The sequence below is a fragment of the Chiloscyllium plagiosum genome, unplaced genomic scaffold, assembly GCF_037043375.1.
Source record: "Chiloscyllium plagiosum isolate Xiang-an unplaced genomic scaffold, Cpla_swu_hap1 HiC_scaffold_6, whole genome shotgun sequence".
NCBI classification, from domain to species: domain Eukaryota; kingdom Metazoa; phylum Chordata; class Chondrichthyes; order Orectolobiformes; family Hemiscylliidae; genus Chiloscyllium; species Chiloscyllium plagiosum.
In genome coordinates, this window is record NW_028270144.1 from 63,360,410 (window position 1) to 63,384,679 (window position 24,270).

Below are 24,270 nucleotides of genomic sequence, written 5' to 3' on the forward strand. Positions count from 1 at the left end.
CCTCGCTAATATTGTTCTGTGATCAATGTTATCCTAATTGTGCATTACTGTATAGCTCAGAGAAGGAAAGGAAGACTGGAGAAGTTGGAAGAAGTGATGTAGGGAGGAGACTAAGTTGTTAAAATCAGGATGAGTGTTTATTTGAAAACAATGTGAGACAAAATAGATGTAACAGGTTGGGAAATAAGACAAGTGATACGTCAATGACGGAGAATTTTAATTCCTCAATGTGTTTAAGATTATATTTTTGCAGAATGCTGCCTCAGTAAATGTGAGTGAGCTGTTTCTAAATTTTAAGTAAAAAATGTTGTTTCATTTGATGCTAGAAACAATGTAGCCAATAAATGTTTAATTAAAATGCACAATTTTGTTCATGTATTGAGAAAAAACCTTAGAAGAATGCTTAACTGAATTGTGAAGTTTTTTTTGTATTTATTGAATTATTCAATCAATACAACAATGCTTGATTGTATTTTTAGGGTTCAATCCCTCACCAGCTACTCAGGCACCATCATCAACCAGCCTTAATGTTGACTTTGAGTCCGTATTTGGGACTAAATCAGCCTCCACAGCCAACAGCATCATTGATTCTGGTGGTAAGAGTATTGTCTTCATTATATAGAGTACCACAAACGTATATTAGCATACACATAGAAAAATTTGATAATTCCTTTTACTTAAGTTGGCATCTAATGTTTGAATGGAAAACATTTTACACAATGTATATCATCCATCACCCTCTTTGCCAATTTATGCAACAATTAGCATTAACTTTGATTATGGAAGAAGGGGAAAGAGAGAGGATCACCTGGATTCCCCTCCTTTTCGGAAAGAAAATGTGCACAGATGATTTTCTTTTCCTCCACTCATTTCTGAATACAAGGCCTCGTTTGGAACTGAACAGGTATTTTGTTTGATAGAGTAGTGTTGAGGGTGGATTGATTCTCTTGTGAATGCTGTGTAGAAGTTCAATATAATCAAACCATCAAAATTCATGAAGTTGAAACCAAAGCCTGCATAGAATTTAGCCCAATACAGTCTTAGGTTATTCATGATTTAGAGCTGAACTATGTGGAAATAATCTGCTTTAAAATATTTAAGAACTAAGCCACTTGCTTCTGAGTTAATAGGATAACTGGCTGATTTCATAATTTGGCAATAGGTTTGCGTACAAGAGATAATCCTGACTTAAGCCGAAGATGGTTTTAACTAAAATTAAAGTGGTTTGGAACTTGTCCATATGATATTGCTTTCTAAAGATCCTGACTGCATTACTATTAAGATGCTTGCGAGGACACTTCAATTTACTCATCTGTTTGGTTCACTTGATACCAAACTGAGTGTTATAAACCTCTAAATTGAGTGCCTCTTTTCTGTTTGTACGACTGTTGCTCAGTTTTGACACAAGATTTTGACCTGTTTGAGTCTTCCTGGTGCCAGTTCATGATTGAATCTTGATTATTAGTACTACTGTCACGATCATTTGAAGGTAGTTTGTGAATTAAATTGCTCATTATTTCAACTATCAATACCTAAAATTGATGATCGTGGGAAATAGAAGGTTGATCTTAGTTTTCAAAAACAAAATGTATTCATAAGGTAAAGAAAATTTTGGCTAAGTTATTTTTTTGGAGCAACTAGAATAAGTAGCTATATAATTAATAGCCAGCTGGTAAATTTTGGTCTCCCACATTTTGCAAGTATTTTGAATTGTTAAACAGGTAAATTTTCCGCAAGTTAAATTTTTAGTTAAAAAAATCACACAACATCAGGTTATAGTCCAATAGGTTTAATTGGAAGCACTAGCTTTCGGAGCGCCGCTCCTTCATCAGGTGATTGCGGAGGACACAATTGTAAGGCACAGAATTTATAGCAAAAACTTAGTGTGATGTAACTGAAATTATACATCGAAAAATACCTTGATTGTCTGTTGAGTCTTTCTTCTGTTCGAATACCATGATCGTTTCACTTCTTTCATGTGTAAAAAGTTGCATTCTCAGTTTAACTGTAACAATTGGTGTTAGCTTGACAATATGTTGAAGGTGTTAGCCCCCTGTGTTCTCGTCTATGCTATGATGTTTAGATTGATTCTAATCTAAAAAGTGAGAAAACAGGGTTTTACATGAATTCATGCAGTTTTTGAGCAAAGTACAATGTAACTCTGCAAGTACAAATTCACCCCACAAAATGTAAGTGTGTATGTGGGTCTTTGTGTCTGTGTGTGTGTCTGTCTGGGTTGGGGGTAGTGTGTGAGAGAGAGTGTATGTGTGTGTATGTAGAGTGTCATAAATCTGTGAGGGGGTGCGTGTGGGAGTGTGTGTGTATGTGTATGTCTGGGGTGGGGGGTTGAGTGTGTCTGAGAGAGAGAGAGTGTATATGTGGGTGCATGAGTATAGAGTGGTCTCAGTCTCTGAGAGGATGCATGTGTGAGTGTGGGAGTATGTGTGTCTGTAAGGGTGTGTGTGAGTGTCTGTGTATATGTGTTTCCTTGTGTGTTTTGTGTGTGTGTGTGTATGGGAGTGCCTGTGTGTGTATATAGTGCAATGGTGGTCACCTGTAGCGTGACATGAACCCAAGGTCCCGGTTGAGGCCCTCCCTATGGTACGGAACTTAGCTATCAGCCTCTGCTCAACCACTTTTCGCTGCTGCCTGTCCCGAAGTCCGTCTTGGATGGTCACCCAAAGGTTTGAGGTTGAATGTCCTGGACCGCTGAAGTGTTCCCCAACTGGGAGGGAACACTCCTGTCTGTTGATTGTTGTGCGGTGCCCATTCATCTGTTGTAGTAGCCTTTGCTCGGTTTCCTCAATGTACCATGCCTGAGGGCAGAACACAGGGGGCTAACACCTTCAACATATTGTCTAGCTAACACCAATTGTTACAGTTAAACTGAGAATGCAACTTTTTTAAGAAAAGGTTTTGTGATTTACACATGAAAGAAGTGAAACTATCATGACATTCGAACAGATAAAAGACTCAACAGACAATCAAGGTATTTTTTTGATGTATAATTTCTGTAAATTTTTGCTATAAATTCTGTGCCTTACAATTGTGTCCTCTGCAATCACCTGATGAAGGAGCATCGCTCCGAAAGCTAGTGTGCTTCCAATTAAACCTGTTGGACTATAACCTGGTGTTGTGATTTTTAACTTTGTACACGCCAGTCCAAGACCGGCATCTCCAAATCATAAATTTTTAGTGTTTGTCTTAGTGCTACTTCCCAGTCTCTTCCATACATGTTGTGGCTGACAGCTTCCCCAAGGGACTCCTTTATGTGTATCTCACTGATCTGTTCTTCTCTCAGCTATGATTTCTCTGTTACTGCATTGGCTTCCTGAACTCTGCAGTTACAGCAGATTGAACAGGTAGCTCTATAAATAAGGTAAAAACAATGACTGCAGATGCTGGAAACCAGATTTTGGATTAGTGGTGCTGGAAGAGCACAGCAGTTCAGGCAGCATCCGAGGAGCAGCAAAATTGACGTTTCGGGCAAAAGCCCTTCATCAGGAATAAAGGATGCTGCCTGAACTGCTGTGCTGTTCCAGCACCACTAATCCAAGCTCCATAAATAAGAATGGAACTTCTTCAATTAGCTGTGGCTTTGATTCTGTTATTTTGATGTGTTAGCCTTTGTTCAGTATTTTCATTGTGTTAATTGGATCTATTTTGTTAAATACTTTGAATTGTTTGTGTCGCTGTTTCCAGTTGAACACTACAATTTGAAGCAACACTTTGTATGCACCAATGATTGGGGAAAAGTTATCTGACCAAATATAGCAGTGTTATTCTTGTAATTTGGTTTTTGTAGGTGATTGCCCTACTCTGCCACCATGGGTGATGTGATTTTGTGCATGTATCATCTGTTCTTCATGAAGGTGCATGATGAATGTACAATATAAATTATTGGCCTATTTCCTTTTGTGGATTCTACATAATACCACTGTTTGCATCCAGAGAACATGACTTTCAGAAATTGCAAAACATAACCAAACCAAAATAAAGGCACTACGGTACATTGGACATCATAAAATTAACTTTGTTTTGGCTTGAAATAATGAATTAAATTGACCAATCTACTTTACATTACTTTTCCAAAGGAATTATTAAAATAAAGCAATGTCCCATTCTGATAAGTGCTGTCCACATTAATTCACCTCAGAATTATTTTTGTGTTGTTGTTGTTAACGTGTTACTTTTCATACTTGGAAACTAATTAACAGAGTTTCAATTTAATTAGCCCAAGTGACAGTGGTGTTGAGATATCCATTTTCTAAGTCATTTGTTAATGACACTTTAATTACTGCATTGAAAATACAGCAAAGGTTTTAGGGAATGTGGAGGAGAGTGTTTTTCTCAGTCAGGGCTGTATAATCTTGGTTTTAGTTTTAACCTTGTATAGCACTAATTTTGAGAGTTTTAATGACATTTGTTATAATGATGTTTAAACATCTATTGTATTTGAAATTATGCCAGAAAGGTTTTTAATAATCATCGGGCATATTTGCATATTTTCCATTTTATTTGTCAAGTCTTTTTTTACCTGCATGCAGTACTACTGATCTATTCCTGCATGTTGCTACACTGGATATTTTTAAAGTACGGCTGAAAACAGTCTCATACTATTTATTTTTTTAATCCTTTTTAGTCAATATTTAGTCAGTACAAATGTAATGCTTTGATTGTATTTTATGGCTTGTTTTATAAACATATTATGCTCTTCTAATTTTTTTTCCACCATCCATACATATGGGTCCTTGGCTTTGCTTGGCATGCTTGAATGGGTGAGTTGGGACTTCACATTTTACCAGTAAAGTTTGAAATGTTGAGTATTAAGTATTGTGCCAGCAATATTTTTTTCTAATTATGTTGCATTACTGACCTTCAAAGACTTTGATGGATTAGGTGGACTCTTGAAACCAACAATAGCTTTGCAGAATCAGTCTCAACCACTTGCAAAGCAGCAACCAGGCAAGCTTGTAGGAGAAGATTTGGATTCATCGTTGGCTAACCTTGTAGGCAGTAAGTATTTTTACTGATGGATACAATTATGCTTTTATCAGTGTTAATGAAGTGCAGATTAAGTAATGCAAGTTATTTTCATATATTGCAGACTTGGGAATTGGAAATGGATCCACAAAAAAGTAAGAACAGTCTTCATGCATGTTTATCAAAATAGTTGCAACCTATTTTGTAGCACTGCACTGAACCTGTACAATATTTTTACAATACAATTTACAATGCGTACACAAATTGGAGCATTAATGATGGAATCCTAAAAGCATGTTTTTGGTTTAATTTTTTTTAACTAGCCCAAATTCTTAAGTATCATTGTATAATATGTCTCTTGGTAAGTGATCACAAAGACATTTGGAAGTGTCAAGATACACTTGCTAGATGAAAAGTAAACACTGACTTCTTTAGATTAGATTACTTACACTGTGGAAACAGGCCCTTCGGCCCAACAAGTCCACACCGACCGGCCGAAGCACAACCCACCCATACCCCTACAATTACCCCTTTAACCTAACACTACGGGCAATTTAGCATGGCCAATTCACCTGACCCGCATATCTTTGGACTGTGGGAGGAAACCGGAGCACCCGGAGGAAACCCACGCAGACACGGGGAGAATGTGCAAACTCCACACAGTCAGTCGCCTGAGTCGGGAATTGAACCCAGGTCTCTGGCGCTGTGAGGCAGCAGTGCTAACCACTGTGCCACCGTGCCGCCCAAAAACACTTGTTTTTAAAAAACACTGGAGTAGTGTAGCACACAATACCCAAGTTTGCTCTATTTTGTTTAGGTGACTTCTTAGCAGAATCTCAGTTTTGGTGGATTCCAGATTACACAGTTTTAAATTCAGTTATTTCAATTCATGGATTTGGTTTTTTGATCTTGGCTTGTGTTTTCTTTCTAATTTTCAATTTTCACTTACTTGAACCATAATTGCAAAGAAACAACCTTTCAGAAAAGTACCTTAAAGTTGATGAATAAAATGCAGAAACCTAGTCTCACTCTCAGTACATTAGGATTAGTTTTTAGATTACTTACAGTGTGGAAACAGGCCCTTCGGCCCAACAAGTCCACACCGACCCGCCGAAGCACAACCCACCCAGACCCATTCCCCTACATTTACCTCTTCACCTAACACTACGGGCAACTTAGCATGGCCAATTCACCTAACCTGCACATTTTTGGATTGTGGGAGGAAACTGGAGCACCCAGAGGAAACCCACGCAGACACTGGGAGAACGTGCAAACTCCACACAGAGAGTCGCCTGAGGCGGGAACTGAACCCAGGTCTCTGGCGCTGAGAGGCAGTAGTGCTAACCACTGTGCCACCGTGCCGCCGTGTGTTTTTCCTTTGCTCGTGGATGACTGTGCTTGGGATCTTTAAACTTATTTTTATCCAATTATATGTAGTGTCTAGCAGTCTGAATCCAGTGACATACTCCAAGTCTTCTTATTTGTTGGGATGTGATTGTGTTCATCATTGCATTATGGGATTTGCTGAACACAGAAGTTCATGGGATTGGTTGTAAAAGTGTATTATTCAAGGAAAGGCCATTATGCTACTTGCCAACATTGCCTGTGGCAAGAGTTTATAAAATCTACTTCAAACCACTGGACACTCAAAATAATTAGAAACCAATTTGGATGCTAGTCTGCATCGATGATCTTTAAAGCTAAGATAAATCAAATCTGTGCTTGAATATAATTATCACTGAGGTGAAGAGACAATGTTCTGTGAGAAGTCTGTTTTCATTTTAATTTTGTAGTTACGATTCCTTTGCCTCAAGGGACCTATATGATTTTAATTGCCTGCTGTCTAGCTTGGTCTGTTATTTGATTGAACCAACATGCATGATTAATACTTCCAAGTGGAGAACTATTGATTAAATGATTATCCTTTGCCTAAGAAGTGATCTTCATTGGAACCAGCCTGGGGAAAGGAAGTTGACTGGAGGAACCAACTGGCAGCCAAAGCTTGCTCCTACTACCACCTGGAATCCTGCTACAATGGTAAGTTATAAAGTTTACGAAAGGCTTTTGAGGGACTTCTTTTTCATTGACAAGATGAAAAGAGGTGGGAATTTTTTATTTATTACTGGCTTGAGTTTTGCCAGTCAATATAATTTTAAGCCTGGAGAGAGTATTTTAAGTGGTTACTGTAAATATAATAAATGCAAAATTTGTGAAAATCACAATTCACTGCAGCTTGTACCAAAATAAAATTCAGTTTACTGAAAGTTTCATGTTAATAATTCAAGTGATGTGACAAATTTACTGTTTTACAATGTATGTACGTTTATAATTTGAGTCAAGTACATTCAGTTGATTTTTTTTTATAATTGAAAATTATTTTTTAAAAAAGCAACAAATCAGAATCGAACTTTTATTAGCTGCTGACTTCAGCTTCTATTGTTTGGATTTTTGGGGATATGTTCAAGCTGCTAGGACATGACAGTTCTTTGTACTCTACTGTTCCAATTAAGTGGAAGTATTTTACATTGTCACAGTCATCAAATTTCTTTCAACACATGGAGATTATTCGTTTCTACACTGGCTTTGAGAAATTTCCATGCAGCCATCTTCCAAATTCTACTCATAACCCTGTGCATTTCTTCTTTTCAAACAAATCTAATTCCTTTTGAACCTCAATTGAACAGGACCTTCCAGATCTTTACTACTAGCTTTGTGCAGAGGTATTTCTCTCATGACTTTGGCTTCTTTTACTAATTACTTAAAATCTGTGCCCTCTTGTCCTTGACACTTCCATGAATGGGAGCAGTTTCTCCCTATCTATTCTGCCCAAACCCTTCATGATTTTGGAATACTTCTATCAAATATCCCCTCAGTTTTGTTTTCCCAGCATTTTCAATTTTTCTCATAACTGAAGTCCTCAGCCTTGCAACAATTTTCTGCACTCCAATGCCTTGCCAAGTGTGCTGGCCAGAGCTAGACAGTTGAGGGTGTATCAGGGTTTTATATAGGTTGTATACGTAATCTTGTTGCTCTTGAATGCAATGTCACAAATACTGCATGTTTTCTAAACCACGCTCTGAACTTGTCCTGCCACCTTCAATCACTTCTGCACATAGGCACCCAGGTCCCTCACTTACACCTCCTTTAGAGTTGTGCCCTTTATTTTCAATTGTTTCTCCATGTTACTCAGACTAAATGAATCACTTTGCAGTTCTTTGCATTGACTTTTCAATGCCATCTTCACACCCATTCCACCCAACTTGGTTCCTTTTTAAGCTATCCTGTTCACAGTTCACAATGCCAGCAAGTTTCATAATAGTCATAAGCTTTGAAATCCCAACAGTGATTCCTGGGGAGTTTCTTTATGCATCTTCCATGAGCCACTGATCTATTTCCGGTCACTCAGCCAATCTCCTATCCTTGTTCCTTTTATTCCAAGCGCTAAACTTTTCCCACAAGTCAATTGTGTGGCACTGTATCAAATTTCTTGCTAGGTGCTGATAGAACCATGATCACACTGTCTTGAAAATATACAGGTTGTTGTATCATAATAATTGTAACTCCTAAAGCTTAAAAACAGAATGGATCAATCCTTTACATATCGGATGTTGCACTTTATAGAGACTTCACAATGTTTCAGTTCATGTAAATTTTGCATAAATCAGCACAATATTTGCGCATCACAATCATAGAGCAGCTGGAAGCAAAAACTACATATTATTCAATTTATTTGTTTCCAAAAGCTCTAAACTAACAATGTGATGTCAGCAATAAAAGTCAGTATATTAAAAAAAATTCCAATCTTGCAATATGTTCATTGTAATTGTTAGGTACCAGATTTTTTAAAGTTAACTGGCAAGATAAATTAAATAAATAATGTTCTGAAAGTAATACCTCATTATCACTAATTCCCCACTCATTCAAAGTTTTTGTGGTCCTGATTATAAAGGTATTAGTTAAATATAAGTTAACACTTCCTTTCTAATAGGAAAAAAATGAGAGATGAATATTGTAATTGTCCACTAGAACCCAGAGAACATTTAGATTTGGGTTTCTTTTCCAGCACCCCACACTCAACTCTGATCTCCAGCATCTGCAGTCCTCACTCCTTCCTACTTGGGCTTTTCAGTGGCAAGTAATATTTGTGTCACACAAGTACCAGGCAAAGACCACCTCCAACATTTTGGGCATTCGCCACACTACTATTGCTAAATTAACCCCCACCCCACCCAAGTCATCAGCATCGTGCTGGGCATCACCACATTCTACCACTGATATATAATGGTGGTAGTACGTACCACCTCTCAGGTAGGCTGCAGCAATTTACCAAGGTTCTTCTGACGAAACCTTTTGAAGCCTGGCATTTTAACTACCGAGGAGGACAAGGATGGCATCTGCATTGGAACATTGCTACTTGTAGGTTTCACTCTGAGTCAAAGGCTATTCTGACTTGGAACTTTGTCACCGAGTCAAAATCCTGGAATTCGCTTCCCAGCAGCACTGTGGGGTATACCTCTGCCACATGGATGATGGCACTTTGAAAAGCTAGCTCAGCCACAGCTTTTCACAGGCAAGTCAGGATTGGTGATGAGCCCAATGTTGCTCCCATCTCGACAGCAAAAAAAAGTTGTAATAAACATATTGGGAAATCTATTGGTCTTACAATAAAATTAAAAGCTCATGGAACGTCCATTTTATCTGAAAGCAAAACACCCCCTTCATTGTCAAGGTAAAACAGCCTCTCCTTTCTCAAGAAGTGGAATCAATTAGAGATCAAGATTTCTCTTTGCTGTTTTTGCACACAAATATGACTTAAACCAAATTATGTACACATTCTGTAGAAATGTCTGAAGTTTGTTGACATAGGAAGAAGTTGTGTAGACTTGTGTTTTTCTAAAATTGAGCATAGTGATTATTAGTGATTCTTGTTACAAGAAATCTTTCTATGTAATAAATTTACAGATTAAGTTCTATTATGTTTTGTAAATCCTGTTTGGAAATTCAGAAATCTACTTAATATAGTATTTTTATGTTTTGAAAAAGCTTGCTCACCTTTGGTCAGCTTTAGCAACTTTCCAAAATTGACTTTGAAATCCTGCAGCTTTTTCATATTGTGATTTCCAAAGAGTCTTGGTACTCATTGTAGTCAAGACAGTACACCTAAGTAGGAATTAACTGCGAGTCAAAAAATTATTGGCTTTAACTTTGGAATCAAATGTCTCAACCACTACGGATCATTTTTCTTGGGGGTTGCAAAGTAGATGGATGGGCAAGGTTTCTTGGGGTCTAAATGATTTCATAATGAAATTTCCTACTGATGGAAATTTGAATTTGTATCACTCCTATGTGGTAAGTGGTTCCCTGAAGGTATATCTGTGATAATCCAGGATACTGCTGTTAATCAACCAATTTGATAGACAATTTATTGAGTGCTTAGATTTTTCCCATTTGGCTAAACTCAACCCTTCAAGCCAATGCCTTAATAGATGGGGTGATGAGCTTATGGTTTTAACTGTTTTAAACTCTTCATCTTTTGCACACTTGAATCCCTTAATAGTAGGTATACCGGCCTTCCCATAAGCTGTCTGGAATTGGAAAGATGGGTTGTGTCCTTTTGAAGAAAGCTAATGGATACCATAGAAAATTACTGAATTATGTAGAAATCTCGCTTTAATTCAACTTTAAAATATAACAATGACGTGTTGTTCTGTCTGTCACATTACAGACCAAGCATACATACATGGAGATAGAAATACAATGATGACTGAAAAAAACAGGAGACAGTGCATTCAAGGAAAATGTTAATTTTCTGTGGTCACAAAATAGCATATTGTAAATAATCTTAATAAAACTAAAGGTGTTTTTAAAAATGTTAAAAAGAATTTATTTTAAAAGGAAAAGTTTTTTTTATTGTTGTAAAGCCAGTTGTTGATTTACCCTTCTCGAATAATCAATGTATTGGTCAATTTGCAAGAATTCAGTCTAACTAAATATTTGCATGTTGCAATTGTTTCCTTTGGAAAGCGGAATGGCATGCATTTTCCTCAATGCGTAAGTGAAATAAACTATTTTACCATAAAGCTTTTGTTAATCACTAAGTTGAAAGCTAGCTGCAACTGTTATGTTTTTGATCTGCTATAATCTTAATGTTCCGAATTGTCTAAATTTGGAGTAGAGTCATAGAGTTATGCAGCATGGAGACAGACCCTTGCGTCCAATTCATCCACGCTGGCCAGATGCAGGTCGTTCTGCTATAATGCAACAGTTGTGTTCCTCTGCGGCCTTGTGTTATGGAAAACTGTTACAGAAAATCACATACCCGTTCAGTAGAAAGTTTGTTATCCAAATAGCATTCACAATTCGTTAATCGCATTATAGCCAATTCATGACCTGTGCCTTACATTGATCTAGTGCCATTTTCCAGCTTCAGCCCATGTTCCTAAACCCTTCCCATTCATTAGCCATCCAGATGCCTTTTAATTGTAATTGTACCAGCCTCTGTAACCACTTCTGGCCCCTTGTACCATACATGCACCACCCTTTGTGAAAAAGTTGGGTCTCTGGTTCCTTTTAAATCTTTCCCCTGTCACCCTACCCTGGGAAAAAGACCTTGGCTATTCACCTTTTCCATGCCCCTCATGATTTTGTAAACCTCTATAAGGTCACCCCTCAACTCTGACACTTTAGGAAAAATAGCCCTAGCCTATTCAGCCTCTCCCTATACCTCAAGCTGTCCAATCCCAGCAACATCCTTGTAAATGTTTTCTACACCCTTTCAAGTTTCATATCCTCTTTCCTATACCTGGGAGACCAGAATTAAATGCAGTATTCTAAAAGTGGCCTCACCAATGTCCTGTACAGCTGCAACATGACATTCCAACTCATATACCCAATGTACTGACCAGTGAAGGCAAGCACTGACTCCACTTCCAAGAAACTATGCACTTGCACCCCTTGGTGTCTTTGTTTGGCAACACTCCCTGGGCAGTTGCCATTAAGTGTATAGGTCTTGCCCTGGTTCGCCTTATGCAACATGGTGGCTCAGTGGTTAGCACTGCTGCCTCACAGCACTATGGTTCCAGGTTCGATTCTAGCCTTGGACGACTGTCTGCGTGGAGTTTGCACGTTCTCCCTGTGTCTGTGTGGGTTTCCTCCGGGTGCTCCGGTTTCCTCCCACAGCCCATAGATGTGCAGGTCAGGTGAATTGGCCACGCTAATTTGCCCATGGTGTTAGGTGCATTAGTCAGAGGGAAATGGGTCTGGGTGAGTTATTCTTCGGAGGGTCGGTGTGGGCCGAAAGGGCCTGTTTCCACACTGTAGGGAATCTAAACACCACATCTTTCTTTAGCCAATTCTTTAGCCAAAGCATAAACTCCATCTGCCACTCCTCTGCCCATTTGGCCCATCTGATCAAGATCCCGTTGTAGTCTTTCTTCGCTGTTCACTAAGCCAACAATTTTGGTGTCATCTGCAAACCTCCTATATGCACAACCAAATCGTTTATATCAATGGGGGAAAGCAGTGTACCCAACACTGATCCTTGTGGCACACTGCTGGTCACAGGCCTTCAGTCTGAAATCAGCCCTCTACCAACACCCTCTTAGGAGACAGTGAGGACTGCAGATGCTGGAGATCAGAGCTGAAAAATGTGTTGCTGGAAAAGCGCAGCAGGTCAGGCAGCATCCGAGGAGCAGAAGAATTGACGTTTCGGGCAGAAGCCTGAAGAAGGGCTTATGCCCAAAATGTCGATTCTCCTGCTCCTTGGATACTGCCTGACCTGCTGCACTTTTCCAGCAACACCCTCTGTTTCCTACCTTCAAGCCAATTTTGTATTCTATTGGCTAGCACCATCTAGATTTCATGTGGTCTAACCATGCTAATCAGTCTGCCATGTGGAACCTTGACGAGTGCCTTGCTAAGTCTATTTGGACAACGTCCACTGCTCTGCCGCCTTCAATCTTCTTCGTTATCTTTTTAAAAAAAAACTGAACCAAGTCAGTAAGACATAATTTCCTATATGCACAGCCGTGTTGACTATCCCTAATCAGTCCTTGCCTTTGCAAATGCATCTAAATCCTGTCACTCAGAATCCCCTCTAACAACTTGCCCACTGACGTCAGATCTAGTTTCCTGGCTTTTCATTACCAATGGTAGCACATTAGCAATCCTCAACCTTTTGATGAAGACATGAAAGCCAATTAAAATCTCTTCAATGAAGACTCCCATAATACATGAAGCTTTTTACTTGCCTCCTAAAATCAATCTACCTTGTTTTATCAATTTTTGTGTGACGTCATGATTTCTTGCTTACATGTGTCGGAACTGCCAAAGAACCTATTATGTATTGATTGCACTTTCTCTAATTTTTCATACAATGAGCATTTATGGTTGTGAAGGAACTTGGTAAAGTGTAGGTAAAATGTGGCTGGTGTAACTAAATATCAACTTTGGGCGAGTTTAAAGAGTAATGTGTTGCTTTCACTTTTCTTTGTTGTTGAGATTTAATGATTTGCATTCCTTGAGTCACGGCTAAGCTATTTTCTTCAGGAATTTTTTTTTGTTCATTTGCTGACTTAGTGTCTGACTTGCCCAAACTAAATGACTCCGCATAAAGTGAACAACTTCTTTGATTCCCTACAGTGTGGAAACAGGCCCTTCGGCCCAACCTGTCCACACTGTCCCGCCGAAGAGTAACCCATTTCCCTCTGACTAATGCACCTAACACTGTGGGCGGCAATTTAGCGTGGCCAATTCACCTGACCTGCACACCTTTGGACTGTGGGAGGAAACCGGAGCACCCAGAGGAAACCCACGCAGACACTGGGAGAATGTGCAAACTCCACACAGTTACCCGAGGCTGGAATCAAACCTGGGACCGTAGTACTGTGAGGCAGCAGTGTTAACCACTGAGCCACCATGCCACCCAACTTGTAGCTACTATTATTCTGATTTAATTTTTCTGTTACTTTTAAAATTTAAATTCACATCACGATTTATGATAGGTTGAGCTAATTCATTATCAGAAAACAATTCTTTTCAGTGTCATTGAGCTTCAGTGGCAGTTCAGTTTCAGCAAGCAAGATTCCTGCCAGTGAGATCAGCTGATTTTGTTGCTAAAATGCAGTACGATTGTGCTATGGTAGTGTCCCTGGATCAGTAATCCAGAGCACCAGACTAATGCACTGAATGTACTGGTTGATTCCTATCCTGGAAGTTGACTGAATGTAAATTAAACTAATTTAAATGCATACCACAATATAGAGCTATTTTTGTGAAGTTGTGATTGGTTGTTTCACCCACCTGGTTGACCTATTATCCCTTTTGGGGAAGGAAATCTGTCACGCTTACTTGATTTAGACTACCTGTGACTTCAGACCCTCAGCACTGAAGTTGATTCTTAACTACCCTTGAAATAGCCTAGCAAGTCTCACAACTAGATGACAGTTGGGGTTGAGAAGAAATATTGCTCTTTCTAATCATGCCCACATCTCGGAAAATAAGTTTTAAAAAAAAAATGCTCGCCCACAGATCTACTCTTAAAATTCATAAGTATATAGCATTTTTAATGTGTTAATTTTTTTGGTACTGATTGTTAAAGAAATGATTACTGTGAAAATGACCAAAATGGTGAATATATTTTAATTGAATTCCTTTTTTAAAAAAATACGCCGGTCTAAACTGCATAATATCTTACTTCAGCATATTGTATATGAAAAACTTGCATGATTTTTAGGATTAATGCAAGAAAAAACACAGCTGACAGACTCAGTTAACCTGTTTCCTAGCTGTATTTTTGGATGACTAAATACTTTGATACATAAAACTTTATTTAATGGATGTGGATCCTATAGCAAAAAGAACTAATGTTATGAACCATATTTGTGACACACAAATCTGTTTGATAGCAGCTGAAGAAAAATTTCAGCTATTAATATTGATATAACCAATTTGAGCTTCATTAAAAGCAAAATACTGCAGATGCTGAAGCTCTGAAATGAAAACAAAGTGCTGATATAATTTGGCAGGTCGAGCAGTCTCTAGTGGGAGAAACTAAGTTTACTGAGGTGACTTCTTCAACATTTCTCTTCTGAAGAAGTCATATTGGTTGAGTTTCATTGTTTTCCTCCCAGATAAAGTGGCTATTTGGACATTTCAACTAATCCCTATTCAGTTGTAATAATTCAAGTTTTACTTAACCTGACGGTATAAGCGGCTATTATCGAAACAGGAGAACATGTGCTTGAATGCTGCATTTTAAAGTGTTAATACTGTATAGTATCTTTGCATGTGTGGACGTTGAATGCAGACAAAGTTTGGAACTTTCAATAAAATAATATGTTGTCACTTGTTTTCACGTGCCATAGGATATTTGCATGTTGATTTGAATGAGAGTGAATATTAGGCAACTACCTCTTTAATGTATTTTTTTTAAGCAAGTTTCTATTTTTTATGCTCCTTCTCCATTATTTTGTTTTTCCCTGGTGCGTCTGCTTAACTTTTCTTGCAGAACAGCTGTCACCAGAGGAGCTTTGGTACAGTAGAATCAGAACATAAAATATAGAAGCAGAGGTAGATCATTCAGCTCATCGACTTTGCTCTGTCATTCAGTGAGATCATTACTGATCTGATAAGCCTCAACTCCACTTTCCTGATTATGCCATTATACGTTTTACTGCTTAGAGATCTGTTTATCTTAGCCATGAATATCCTTATTGACCCAGCTACTGTGGTTAAGAAGCCCAATGACTCATGACTGCCTGAGAGAACATATTTCTCCTTATCTCTGTCCAAACCGGAGGATTTTGAAACCTAAGATTATGCTCACTGGTCCTAGACTCTCCCACAAGAGGAACAGCCTCTGTGCATCTACCCTGCCAAGTCCTCTGTCAATACCACAGCTGTTTTAACATTTTGCTTCGAGCAGCTCTTTTGTATATTTTGTAGGTTTCAGTTTCTTCATTCCAATTTCTATTTGGTTTAGGAAGCAGCCTTGTTGCTTTCTGTTGTGCTATTCCCAAATTGATTTTTCCCAATTAAATTGTTGCCTGAACCAACATTGTCCCTTTAACAAACTTCAGATTTCCATTAACTGCTGAAATAGCTGGAATTTTTTTTCCCATACATCATTTCCATGCTCAAAATTTGATTCGCATTGACTTTATAGAGCTCAATGTAGTAGAGCTTGCCAATAAGATAGATCTTGTAGCACTTGGAACTGTAGGATTTTCAATGTATATATTGACCAGTTAACATAGACTTTTAGTGGATATTAGAGAACCTGTTGTTAGATTTCTCAATCGTGACGTTGAGGCAAGGTCTGCACTTCAGTGGTCACCTTCAGCATAGGATGAAGTTTATTAAGTTACACAAAGAAACTTTGTTGCTGCTATAGATTCAACTATACAGTGTGTGTATCTATATGTCGGAAGTATTTAAGAGTTATGAATTTAGTCGTCATTTCTTGTAGACTTGCTTCTCGTAAGAAATGAAGATGTCAGCAAGACCTAGGTGAAGATGGGATCCCATGGCAATGCCATCTCCTTAAGTGTGTGATACCATTTGAAACTGAACTCAATTGCATTAGTTGTTAAATTCATGAATTGATGACACATTTAGACACCACTGGCGTATTTAGGTTGCTATGATACATGCATCATTATATGTCTCTGCCTTGATTATGCAGTGCTACCAATTACGCATGTTATAGTCTGTCAGGTTGTTGGGTATTCCACAATATACATGGGCCAGATCTGCTAGATATGCTTTCAGGCACTTCATAGCCTTATTTGATGCTGATTTCAGATGAGAGAACTATGAATGAAGGAGTACAAACTTGGCAAATACTACTTGTTTAATGCAGGGGAGTAAAAAATGTTAAGAAGAATGCCAGACTTTGCAATCCCCTGAAAACAACCTTTCCTGTCAGTCCAGCTGCCTTGACTGCACACCAAGGTTGACAGTTGATGGTTCTTGCTGTATCATGCCAATGATGGCCTAGCAACTCAGCACCTTCTTCTCATTCTGTATACCAAGAGATGTTCAGCCCTAATGACCAAACTGCTCAAGTCCTAAAGTACACTGTTGCTAAACTCTGTCTGCAGCAGGTGGTGAGGGGAGTAACAAGGGTAAAATATACCTGACCTCATCCTCACTAATCTACTTGCTGCAGATGTATCTGTCCATGATAGTATCAATAGGAGTGACCATCCTTGAGGATGCTCTTCATTGTATTTTGTGGCAGTAATGCTGTGCAAAAGGGGATAGACTTTGAATAGATATAACAACTCCAAACTGGGCATTCATGAGCCACTGTGGGCCATCAGTAGTAGAATTGTACTGAACACGAGCACAATCTCCAACCTCATGGCCTGTCACATTCTCCATTCCTCCAATACCATTAAGCCACAAAACAGGACTAGTTGGATGCCAAACAATTAAAGCAGCAGCTGGCAGGCAGGGTCAAGCTATTCCAAAACCAGCAGATCAAATTGAAGCTCTTCAGTCCCGCTACATCCAGTTGTGAATGGTGATGGACAATTAAAAATTCAAAGGAGGCTCCACCAAAATCCCCATCCTCAATGAATGGATAACCCAACCTGGCAGTGCATAAGACAAGGCACTGTATTACACTGAGCGCCGGACTGATAGTTCCTAAATTGATTGTTAGTATATATCTTTGCACATTTCAGAGTGGTTTTTTTTTTGCTTTAAGTTTTATATTATCTTTAGCCCTTTTAGTTAACCAGATTATGGGTCTTCCCTTTTGATTTTTTTCTTTTTTGTTGGTATATACTGTATCTATTCCATATGTTCTGAAATATTCCCTTCAGTGTTTCTCTTGACCCATCTATATGTCTAATTTGCTAGGTCACTTCAGCTAGTATAGCTTGCTCTGTGGTCAGCCCCACATGTACTGTTTTAAGGAACTATCATGAAAACATAGAGTGAATTCCTCATCTTGGCTATTTTTGACCATCACTTGAAGAAAACAGATGCATGACCATTGATGTGTATTTCTTACAAGCTCCTTTTTTTTCTTTAAACTCTGTCACCACACAGTTGTACAATGAGGAGCCTGTCCACCATTCCCATAAGTGACTTCTTGCCATATCATTTCACATCTCTACCCAAAACTCTTCTATATCCAGGTTTCCTGAATTTGGGTCATCTCTCTCTAATGTGCTAATGATATCACTTAATAGTGCAGCCAGCCCTCGATCTTTTCTGATACCTGTCCTTCCTAAATGTTATGTACTCTTCAATATTTAAGTCACAATTTCTGCCAATTTAACATGTTGGATTTGCTGACCAGATAAGTGATTGCTATTCCAATAATGTATTCTGTATAAGCTGCTTGGATATTTTTGAGACGTGCAAAAATGTTCTACACCAATGCAAGTTCTCGGTTTGCACACTGTTATGTATTGATCAGATAGTTGCATGACTCTTTAAATTTCAAAGCTGTTTGGAGACTTTGTTCTTTTTATCTATAGTAGTAATTAATTATAAATGCTGTTTGCTTTTATGAGTTCAAATTATCTTTCTTAGGCTCCCCCCATAATGGCTTACCCAGCGACAACACCAACAGCAGTGATGGGATATGGCATGGTATGTATGTCAAACAAAATGTAAATTTAATTGAATAATTTTATCTTTTATGGGAAAATTCATGGGAATCTTACCTGTAACCAATTATTAATGTTTGCATCATGTAGAATTCTTTACTTGATTTCATGTAGCTGAGTTCACCAAGGGAGATGTTATTACTGTCAGGTACTCATCTTTATTCTTCCTCCAACTTGGTCATAATGGACAAATCAAATTTCCAAGATTGTTATGTCACCAAAGTATTTCCATTTAATTTTTATACCATTCTAAGTAGTGCAGTACAGTTGGTTCTGCTGTAATGCATGTTTCTTCAACGTGACTTTGCTTCAATGTGATTGAAGGACTTAGAACATAGTTGTAGAATGCGAGCTTTCCTTAACTTTATTGGCTATAAGGCGATTCCGGGTCCATTAGTTTAAAAGACATGGCTATTGCACGATTTTCTTCACGCGAGATCGCACAAAAACGGACCTATCATGTTCTATCATAACCAACTGTATTCAGCTAAATTATGGCATTTTGATGTGATCTGCTATTCTTAAACTTATATACAAATATCCCTTCTTTGGGAACATTAGTCATATACCAAAAACTATTGCATACCAACTTCTGTCGGAGGTAGTTTGAGTTGGCCAAATTAGCATATTAACCAGTAAGTTATATATTATTTGTAGTGAAGTGTTGTGAAACCGTGAGTACTGTATTTGAGAGATTGGAGAATGTATGGATGTATGTATGTATGTATTCATATCTATATCAACTTAGTAATTCAGAAAGGGAATCTTCCACAACTTTGAAAATAAAAAAGGCCTCTGTGCGTTGTGTATTTATCATATTAAAGTTGTAAACAATTGAGCCCACTATTATTCGTTCATTTATGTAAACTGTTTGGATGAGAATATAGTTAGTAAGTTTTCAGATGACATCAAAATTGGTGGAGTAATGTACAGTGAAAGGGGTTATCCAATAGCATAACAGGATCTTGATGGCTGGACTAGTGGACCAAAGAATTGCAAATGGAATTTAATTTAGGTAAATTGGAGATATTGCGTTTTGGTAAGACAAACCAGGGCAGGACTTAGGAGTGTTGTCAAACAGAGAGATCAAAGGATGCAGGTACATTGTTCTTTGAAAATGGCATATTGGGAGACAAGGTGGTGAAGGAAGTGTTGGCACACTTGCCTGCATTGGTCAGACCATTGAGTTCAGGAGTTGGGATATCACGTTACGGCTGTACAAGTCATTGGTAAGGCTACGTTTGCAGTATAGTGTACAATCCTTGTCACCCTGCTGTAGTAGGGATGTAATTAAACTGGAAAGGGTGCAACAAAAGATTTACAAGGATGATAGAGACTGGAGGGTTTGAGTTATAAGGAGAAGCTGAATAGGCTGGCGCTTTTTTGTTGGAACTGACAGGTGACCTTAGAGGTTTATAAAATCATGAGAGGAACAGATAAGGTGAATAGTCAAAATTATGTTTTTTTTCACAAAATTAGAGTGAATAGCTTTAAGGTGAGAGAACAAAGACTTAACAAGGGCCTGAAGGGCAACTTTTTCCACTTGGTGTGTATATGGAATGAGCTGGCAGAGGGAAGTGGGGAAGGTGAGTACAATGTCTTTTAAATGACATTTGAACAGGCAAGGACAGGAAAGACTTTGAGGAATATGGGCCAAATGCAGACAAATGGGGCACGTTCAGTTTAGGAACCCTGGTTTGCATGGACAAGTTGGGTCAAAGGGTCTTTCTGTGCTCTATAACTCATTGACTCTAATGTATTATTAAGTGCTGTGGCATTTAAGTTTTTTGATATATCTAGTTGTGGGAGAAAATTGTCTTTGAAATAGTTTCTTGAAACTTTTTTATTCACTAGCCCCCTGCAATGGGAACTATGCCTATGATGACGCAACAAACAATGATGTACACCCAACCAGCCATGAGACCATCAAACCCTTTCAGTTCTGTACCTGGAGCACAGGTATTTTAGCAATTTCTTTCTAAGTTGTCTAATAATTTGATACATTTGACTATTCCATTGATCGTTAAATTGTGGTGCTTCTATTAGAGTATTATATTTTAGATCTCTAAATGTAAATGACCAAATAGGATTACTGTGAGGTTTAGATTTACATTTGTCATGAACACCATGTTAGTTTAATACAGATTTGTAATAATTAGCCACATTTTTCTTTCTCAATGTTAGTAGAAATAGAATTAACAGTTTAAAACCAGTGCATAAATTAATTTTGTTTTAGCAATTTAGGTGACTTAGTGGCTCAGTGGTTAGCACTGCTACCTCGCAGCACAAGGGACCCAGGTTCGATTCCAGCCTTGTGCGACTGTCTGTGTAGAGGTTGCACCTTCTCCTTGTGTCTGCGTGTGTTTCCTCCACATGCTCTGGTTTCCTGTCACAGTCCAAAGATGTGCATGTTAGGTGGATTGGCCATGCTGAATTGCCCGTAATGTCCAAGGATGTGCAGGCAAGATAGATTAACCATGGGAGATGCAGGGTTATAGGGATAGGATAGGGTGGTGATTTTAGGTGGAATGCTGTTCAGAGGGTCAGTGTGAACTCAATGTACCGAATGGCCTGCTTCCACATTGTAGGGATTCTATGATGGCGATTAATTATCAGTATCTCAGTTCCGACTTTGTGAATAGTTTAGTGATTGAACATGTCAAATTTCATTCTTACACGTAAAATTCTGGAATTTCTAACCACAGAGGATCATGTTCTATAGTTTTATAGTTTTTGTTCATGAAAACCACAGACTTTTATGTTTCAGTTCATGTGTATTATGAAAGTCTTTAAACTTTGTGCTTTTGTGTTCAAAAACGTGTAATCAGAAAATGCTGCAAATAGCAGTCAGACAGCATTGATGGAGACATAAATAATTCATGGGTAGATCTTCTTCTGCTTCTAAAGGAATGAACCTGTAAGGGAAGGGGAAAGTTAATTCTACACAAAACCAAGAATCTGCTCTGGATAAAATCCTGATATTAAGCACTCAGATATTTGGTAGTGGCTAGAGCTGTCTGACACTTGTTCCTTTGCATGCATGTACATGCCATGTCTGATCACTAAAATGAAGTCTCCCCAGATATAGTAACACTAGAATTAATCGTTTGTATATCAACTCTACACAAGTGAAAAATAACATGCCTTCAGATTCATGGCTGCATATAAATAGTGCATAACAAGTAAGGTAGTTTTCTTGTTGGAGTTAGAGTGGGTAGCTGCTGCTATTTTAGGGAGCGTTGATTCATAAAAGGATGTAAGTAAGATCTTGTGACAAGAACAAGGCATTTTATTAGCAAGACTTCTATATTTTTATACTTGATTCCCTTTGAAGTAAAGGCCAATTCCATTTGTCTTCTCTATTACTTTCTGAATGTGTATGTTAGCTTTTTGAGATTTATGGACAAGGACTCTCAAATCTCTGTGCTGTAGCCTTCTACAGTCTTTATTCATTTAAATAATAATCACATCTATTGTTCATAATCTCACCTTTTCCAATATTGTAGTCCATCTGTCAAGTTTTCGCCCATTCGCTTAACCAGCCTATATCCCTCACCAGACGCTCGAGTCATCACCATCACATGCCTTCCTACCTTCTCTTGTGTTATCAACAAAATTGACTGTAGTACGTTCACTTTTCTCATCCAAATCACTAACGTACATTGTAAATAATTGTGACCTCAGCACAGATTCCTGTGATATTCAACTAGTTAGAGATTGCCGTCCTGAAAATGCCCCCCCTTTTACCAAGTTTTGTTTTATTTTTGAACTGTGACCTATGAAGAATGGTACTACTTAAAACCAAGGAGACTGAGTAAGGAGATGGCTGCATGTTGGAGATCATGTTTACTGTGTACAATGTTGCATTCCTTATAACAGTGTTATCAATAGTAGACGGAGATGTGTTGCTGGAAAAGCGCAGCATCCAGGGAACAGGAGAATCGACGTTTCGGGCATAAGCCCTTCTTCAGGAATCCTATCAATAGTAGACAGCAAGAGCCAGTGGGTTCTGAGCTGAGGAAAATAACTGCTTGATGATAACATTCTGACTGGCGCCTGACCAGGTGATCTAGTTTGTGTAGAGCCAGTACAAGATTAGAAACACCTAGCCTATAAAGGGAAAGGATAAAAAAGCTGTCTGTCTGTCTCTCCTGTGTAGAGGCAGTAAAAGTCTCCTGTAATGGCTCGCAGTCTTCAACTTGTCTTTCTCTGAAAATCCCCAATTAAAGGAGGAACAAACTGGCTTTAATGACAGTTAAAGGATGCATTCTCAGTAATTGAATGAAAGAGAGCACCAGTGCACAAATAATGGCGTTGACAGCAAAAAAGTAAAAAGGAATTGAAAGGAAGAGAAAGAAAGTTGTTGAATCTTGTGATGTAGACTGGTGCTATCAAACAATGTTCCCCTCATTTGTTTTTCAGACTTAATATCTAGGACCTGTCTCCTTTTGTATGTCAATCTGAATGTGAAGGGGAAAATTTAAGAAGGAACTGAGTTCAAGTTGTAAAGTTATAAGTTAGCAATTGGTGCTTCCTAATTATTGATGGTTAAATACAATTTGTTTGTATTAAACAATGTTTTTGTGAACATGGTGAGTATTTTCTTTGAACCTGAGTTTCAGTTGAGTAAATTGTAGACTCAGAATAATTTGATTAAAGCTTTACATGTTTGTGACAGTTACAACAATACTGCAGCTTGATTTTCAGCGCATTGCCCCAATCGTGATATTTAACACTGATCCAACGATTTCTCATAGCTATGTGGTAATACACAAAGCAATACTTAGATATAAAGTCCATTTAGTAGTCACAGAATACGCGATCATTAGCTTTGTACATTTATGATTTGAACTGCACTTTGATTTGCTTAAAGTTTAAACTAAGTTTTGAGTCTTAATTAGCATGAATATTTTGTTTAATCCTTTTTTTTTTCTCCATGCATCTATACTTGTTGCTCTGGTCAGAATTTTGGTTATTGTATTGGACATTTCGGGTTTCATATTGTGTTGAATGCAAGTTTCTAATCTTGCGTTTCTTCATACAGTGCCTTTGGGTTTCTATGTAGACTGCGATACATTTTGTTTAAGTTATTGGGTTCTGTTGATGTACTTTGTAAATGGTGAACACATTCCTCAAAGAATTGTAACTATGGTTTTGTCTTGAAGATCAGCACTCTTAAAATGCTGCTTTGTAGTCTCTTCCTCAATTTGTGATTAAAATATGGAACTAAAATAATCAAATGCAAAATTTAATTCCCTTCTTAAACTACATAAAACTTGCACTGCTATGGAACTTGACCAAACCTGGGAAAAAAGTTCTAAAGAAGTTTCTCTCAATTCTGGAAAGTAATCAACCGAAGATTTTATATTGTATTATAATGTATTGTATTGTGATCAGTTACTTTTCACAGATAAACTTAGATACCTGTCAAGATAAGAACAAGTGAATTGTGTGGAATACATGGTAGCTTTGAATCGCCACTTATTCTATGAAGCAATCCTGCTACCTCATTGATCACTCAATTTCTCTTCCTAGTTACCTCATTAGAATAGTTTGTAAATGTGATTTTGGAGAAGATTTGTAGTTCAGGTTATGGATCAGGTTGTAACTTTGCTCACTGAGCTGGTAGTAATTCCTACACAACAGATCTAAACAAGAAGAC

At 38.1% G+C, this 24,270-nt stretch overlaps 1 protein-coding gene across 22 annotated transcripts in view; it reads left to right on the forward strand.

Annotated features, from left to right (window-relative positions):
- Positions 1 to 24,270, forward strand: part of LOC122550608 (phosphatidylinositol-binding clathrin assembly protein) — a 161,692-nt gene that overhangs the window by 124,423 nt on the left and 12,999 nt on the right. For 7 of the 22 annotated variants that reach the window (XM_043691581.2, XM_043691589.2, XM_043691592.2 and 4 more), the window contains 7 exons: positions 480 to 596; positions 4,885 to 5,016; positions 5,108 to 5,138; positions 6,918 to 7,020; positions 11,008 to 11,034; positions 18,532 to 18,591; positions 20,463 to 20,567. In XM_043691581.2, the coding sequence (XP_043547516.1) occupies positions 480 to 596; positions 4,885 to 5,016; positions 5,108 to 5,138; positions 6,918 to 7,020; positions 11,008 to 11,034; positions 18,532 to 18,591; positions 20,463 to 20,567 (575 nt within the window). Of the gene's footprint in view, positions 1 to 479; positions 597 to 4,884; positions 5,017 to 5,107; positions 5,139 to 6,917; positions 7,021 to 10,708; positions 11,035 to 18,531; positions 18,592 to 20,462; positions 20,568 to 24,270 lie in introns of those variants that run through there. The other 15 variants (XM_043691583.2, XM_087988046.1, XM_087988049.1 and 12 more) reach the window with 8 other exon arrangements.